The 6086-nt window shown below is 35.1% G+C and overlaps 1 protein-coding gene across 1 annotated transcript in view; it reads right to left on the reverse strand.

Annotated features, from left to right (window-relative positions):
* Window positions 1–348: 348 nt before the first annotated feature.
* LOC112161398 (carbohydrate sulfotransferase 15) overlaps window positions 349–6086 on the reverse strand; it is a 17492-nt gene continuing 11754 nt past the window's right edge. The window contains exons 3-8 of the mRNA XM_024296480.2: window positions 4682–5021; window positions 3332–3475; window positions 2980–3136; window positions 2625–2781; window positions 1323–1470; window positions 349–1237 (exon numbers count right to left, since the gene is read on the reverse strand). Of these exons, the coding sequence (XP_024152248.1) occupies window positions 1047–1237; window positions 1323–1470; window positions 2625–2781; window positions 2980–3136; window positions 3332–3475; window positions 4682–5021 (1137 nt within the window). The 3' untranslated portion in view covers window positions 349–1046. The remainder of the gene's footprint in view (window positions 1238–1322; window positions 1471–2624; window positions 2782–2979; window positions 3137–3331; window positions 3476–4681; window positions 5022–6086) is intronic.

Consider the following 6086-nt stretch of genomic DNA (forward strand, 5'->3'; position numbering starts at 1 on the left):
GCCGTGGACCTCGCCTCTGGCTCGACTTGCACTCACCTGTCCCTTGGTACCATCTATGAAGGATTGTCTCTGCTCCTGTCCTTGGCCGTGGACCTCGCCTCTGGCTCGACTTGCACTCACCTGCCCCCTGGTACCATCTGGATGACGGATTGTCTCTGCTCCTGTCCTTGGCCGTGGACCTCGCCTCTGGCTCGACTTGCACTCACCTGTCCCTTGGTACCATCTATGACGGATTGTCTCTGCTCCTGTTCTTGGCCGTGGACCTCGCCTCTGGCTCGACTCACACCTCCAGCTGTTCCAGATTCATCTGGATGAAGCCCATCTGCAACACTTTCCTGGGAGAGGATCCCTCCTTCATGTGGACATCCCTGAGGTTTTTTTTTCTTTTTCCTCCCAGAATTATTTTTTTTTATTAGTTTTTCCTTACCGAGAAGGAGGGTTTAAGGCAAGAGATGCCCAGTTTATTTTAGTTTAGCAATCAGCTATTTTTTATATTTTGTGATTAATTTCATGCTTGTGCTTTTCATGTCATTACTTTTAAACAGTAAAACCAGAAATATATAATTTAAAAGACACTAAGCAAGACTGCAAAAAATGATGACTATATATACATACATATTTTTAATCAAATATTTTTTAAGATCCAAGCAGTTTACAACCAAATATAAAGATTTTCTCCATGGTAGCAACCTTAAAATCAAGTCCTGTCTAAACTTCCCTGCAAAAGTTGTACTGGCTTTCTCTTTCCTCATTATGTGCTTATTTTAAAATATATTCTTTTGCATCAAAAAATCAAATTTAGACATTTTTTCGTCTAAATCTTGAATTGCTTTGGTTTTGGCTTTTGGAGCAACTTCTCTATGTTGCACTAAATTACATTGTACATACAAATTTAGCATTTTGGGATATTAAAAAACACAAAAGTTGAAAAAATGTCATTTTATTGTTCACTCTTCAGCTCTTTTTATGAAAAGATTTTGAAAAAACACACAAGTAAAGCTTTTCGACAGTCTCTTTAGGTGTTCCAGGTTCCTGGTTCAAACCCTTCAGCTTTCTCTCCACAGAAAGGCTTCGCTGTTCAACAGTCTGGCCAGCTCATAGTTGAAGGGTTGGTGAAATCTGCTGAGGAGGCTTCTGGTGGCTGGAAGCATTGGGCCGAGGTTTCTGTCTTGGGCTCGTCGTGTGTTCGACATGGGCCGTTTGGTCAGCGCTGCTTCCAGGTGTGCTGAGAGCGGTCCTGCAGGTTATTGAGGGAAAAAGGCAGAGTGGATATGTAAAAGTAAAGGTAAAGTAACACTTTTGTACTTTTTTTTTATACATACCAACTTTAAGAAAGTCGAAAACTTTCTTTATTGTCTCTTTGATGTTGTTTGCATAGTCTTCTAACCGTAGAACTAGAATCTGATCTCGACGGAAAACTGACAACCAGTCCAGAACATAAAGGAAGTACAATCCTAGATTCAGTCTGACCTGTTGAGAATAGAAAAACAATATTATAAAACACTTAAAACTGAGTAAAAATCAATGTGAGTCACAGGGAAATAACTTAAAAAGTGGCGCCTATTGTCAGAAAACTTTAATTTATGCAACTATAATCCTAAACTCTGTGATTCTAACTATAATATTACGTTTTTTCTGCATTTGCACTAAGCTTTCTGCATACTGTCCAAAGATTTTTTTCTTTTTATTTTAGAAAAATAAACCTTTTAATGCTCAAAAAACCTTCAGTAACCACCAGCGCTATAGTAAAATTAACTCTTGTTGTACATTATATGAACCCTTGAATGATTTATCTTCCTGTTGCTAATAGATCTGCTTTTTGTCATTTTATTTATTTTTTGTATGAATTTTAGTTTTTTTGTTTTTTAAATATTGACATGTATTGTTTTATAGGGCTATTTTGCTTATTTTCAATTGGGTCTGGAATCGTTTATATACAATATCACATAAATTTAAGTAATTTTTTTGGATTAAAATAATTCATTAAAGGATAAGAAATGAAAAATGTATCCAAACAGATTTTTTTAATTTAGTTTTCTAATTTATTTATATGCAATTGTAGCAGATCATGAGTTCATCCAGCTTAAATAACACCATAGATCCTCTAGGGGGCATAGAAACACAAAGCATATAGGAACATTTTAGCAAATAATATTACAAAAGAAACAGGCAATTTATGGGTTTTTAATCTTATTTTTTTTTACTGAGCTTAATCAATTCTTTTTTTCTACATTCATTAAAAATTTGTGCTGTCATCAAACGCTCAGACTCCCCTTCTTTTTAAGCAGAACACCGTTTTTAGAATGTTTGTTGAATTAAAAAAAAAAAAAATCTCCCTTAAAGATAAATAAAATAAAATCCTCTTCATAGAAAAATTTAATAGGGAAGACTTTAAATATTTGAACCATGAACATTTTTCATAGTTTGAGGTAAAATATTTGGGCTAAACAGATTTGAAACCTGGAGTTAAATGTATAAATATATAAATACATTGAGAAGAATAAAAAAAAAATAAGGATGGAATTTAAAGCAAGATAGTAAATAAGTCTGCAACACCTTTACACATAGAAAAGACAGATAACTCCTCCATATATTAGAAAAAGCAGACGAATGACTGAACTTGCCGGCATGATGTTGTAAAGGCTGCTGTTGTAGACGCAGGAACGGAGTGACCTCTCAGAGAGACAGGCCTGAAACAGCTGGACGGATTCTTTTACTCTGTGATGGAAGTCCTCCACTGACTTGTTTGCCAAAATAAAGTACAAGTAGTCAGAGTAAAGCCTGGGATCAAAGAAAGTCAGTCAGTTTAAAGTCAGTTAAATGGATTACATAAAGATTATATTTAGTTCTATGTTCTTTCATGCTTAAAATCAATTTTAATTTCTCTTTTAATCAAAAATATCTTTAATGAACCTGTTTCTGATACAAACTGGCACTTTTGATTCCATAAATCTACCTAAATTGAGAACGTTTTCTTACCTCTCCACTGGATCTCTGAGCATAACAATGATTTTGGCGTCTGGCTGGACTGCGTGGATGAAGTCCTGGACCAGGAAGGAAGGTTCTGTTTCCTGTTGGGCACCGTGGTGATAACTGGAAGCTTGGTTGTCCCACATTGTGGAGGCACTGGCCTCACCTGTGGAGACAGACATACGTGTCGCTCTTTTTTCAGGTAAATATCGTCAGTAGATTTTTTATTTGTGTTTCAACATTCTTCTTGTGTAGAAATTTGAGAAAGAAGGCTCTCGAAAATCACACACAAACCTGTAAAGTGAGCCAAACTGAAATGAAAAATGTATGCTTCAATTAATAAGTCCAAAAAGGTTTTTACCTGTTATTATATGAATTGCTTGCTGTTTCACTGATGAATTTCCTCTGATTCCTTCTTGGATGTTGTGGGATGCCAAGTCAAACAGATCCAGATAATCTTGCAGAGGAAAACGCTCCTGCAAACCATCTTTGAAACGGATATAACCTGAAACCACCCGAAACAAAACTCATTATAATCTCATTAACGGGATTACCTAAATGTTGATCAAAGGAAAAACTGTTAAACAGGAAGCCAAGGTTTCAGTTTAATGTTCAATGGAGGTGGAAGAAGAAAATCCTCTGGATTAGCTGTAAAGGCAGATCAATGATCATTAAACAGGAAGAAAGAGAGTTAATTAAGTCGTGACATTGTGAAGCAGTGAGGCTTCATTTCGGATCCAGCAATATTTGTGTAGCTGTTTTTCTGTTTGTATTTTTGTCATAAATATGCTGGAATTCAAATATTTACTTTTTTTTATCATTTTTATGAAGCATTTTTTGTGTTTACAAGCTGGTTTCTGTGATTTATTTGATCATTTTTTACTTTTGGGGGGCTTTTCACAACAAAATGAATAACTTTTTCCAGAAGAAATGTTCTTTTTTTGCATGATTTTATAGTGTGAAGTAGACAAAATAAGGGTAGTGTCTCATAAGAGAGGTTTGGTGGATTTAAATTAAACCAAATAAGCAAGCAAATGGCCTTTCAAATTAAACATACAGAGGTAAACTCAAAAGTATGCAAAAATAGGGCTTCCAAAAGGTTTAACATCATGTGAGATTTCAAGCAATTTCAATCAACTTAACTCAATTTTAGACAATTTCATTGGTCTCATTCTTGAACTGCATTCCAAAGCAGCAGTGAAAAGCTATTTGTACCAAAACAAGAATTCATAAATGTAAATAACTAAATAAATAATTAATTTAACATAGAAAAACATCTGAACAGGAGAGGTTTACAAACTTGTTCATGTGAAACGTCACAGATTTTATTCATGAAAACATAAAAAAACGTGTTTATTGACTATCAATTTTTTTTTTTTCTGTTTCAAGTTTAGATATTTATTCAGAACAGTATGGATTAAAAAAAGGAGGGAACTTTTTTTTTCTAAGTGGTAAAAATTTTGATATATGTGATTATTTTTAATTTCAAGCAGTGCTATTTTAATACCACTGAAAGATAATTGACAAAATGTCATTTTCATTACAAATAATGAGCATAAAGAGTCATGGTGCCTCATATCACCAGTGATTTCCATTGAAGTCGCAGTTGCAATAATTTCTTCTAACACATTCTCAGCAGCTAGTGAATATTTTTTATTACCGTAGTGAATTGGTAATTTTTCTACAACTGAAGATCTGACTTCCCCCTTACCAAATCGTTTCCTGGTCCACCAGTGTGGCTCCTTGATGATGTTAAATTTGACCTCCGGATGCATCAGCAGTCTATGAAACAAGTCCGTCGTGCCGCACTTTGGTTGGCCAATGATGTAAAAGTACGGCAAGCAGCGAAGGCGGAACTGTTTCCCGTCTCTGTGGCTCAGATGCCGACGGAAACTGTCTCTCATCCGGTCGCACGTGTTTCTGAAGCTTTTTGAACGCAGGCAAAAGTGATTCTTCTTGTAGGGGTCTGCGCTGGCGTCGCCGGACACTTCTTCGTACCAACACGGGCTCTTGGTGTTCGGCAAAAAGTGTGGAGGGATTACCGAAAAGAGCTGCAAGGAAGGACAAAACAAAAGCAGTAAAGAAGAGGACGGTGTGAGATGCTATCGGAATAAATTTAATTTAACCACTATACTTTTTAAATAAATCTGACTTTAATTTCCATTTAATTTAGTTTTATGTCATTTAAGCTGACTGATAACGGATTTTTGTGAGCAGACTGGCAAATGATGCTTTATGTTCTGTTTTGGCATCTTTTAATGACTGTTATTCAGCTAGAAACATATGTAGAACATACCACTAAACAGCATTTACTCTATGACTCACATATGTTGTCCTCCTGAAGTACTAGCACTTTAGGTACTGAAGTACACACGTTCAAATTATGGATAATGATAGGAAGTGCTTTAAACTAGCGTGTGCTGTGGTACACCATATAAACGGATGGAGAAAACATAAGTCTCATACTTGAATTTCAAACTAATAGCCAGTAAAAAATGATTTTTTTTTGTTTTGGGGGGAAAAAAAATCTAATTTACCGTATTTTCCAGAGTATAAATCACAGTTTTTTCATAGTTTAGCCAGGGGTGCGACTTATACTCAGGAAGGGCTGCCACGATTAGTCGACTAATCGACGACTAATCGACTATTAAAATAGTTGACAACTAATTTAATAGTCAATTAGTCGTTACTTTATATTATACGGAGTAGGAGTGTTGTAAAGTTGAAAGTTATAATGGCATTATGCTAGCTTTTTGGCCTTTTTGTCATTTATTAAGGTTTTTATAGGCTATATTGGAGTTTAGCTAATATTTCAGCTACATGCTAGCTGTTTTAGCTAATTTTGGCTTTTTATTTAAAAGTATTTTTAGGCTATTTTGGAGTTTAGCTAATATTTCAGCTACATGCTAGCTGTTTTAGCTAATTTTGGCTTTTTATTTAAAAGTATTTTTAGGGTATTTTGAAGTTTAGCGATTTTTTTTTTGTCTACATGCTAGCTGTTTTGGCTAACCTATGTTTTACTTTCAGTTGTTGAGGATAATTTGGCATTTAGCTAACATTTTAGCTAGCTATCAGCTTCAGTGCTTTTAGCTATCAACTTCAGCATTTTTAGCTAT

The sequence above is a fragment of the Oryzias melastigma genome, linkage group LG15 (assembly GCF_002922805.2).
Source record: "Oryzias melastigma strain HK-1 linkage group LG15, ASM292280v2, whole genome shotgun sequence".
Classification (NCBI taxonomy): Eukaryota; Metazoa; Chordata; class Actinopteri; order Beloniformes; family Adrianichthyidae; genus Oryzias; species Oryzias melastigma.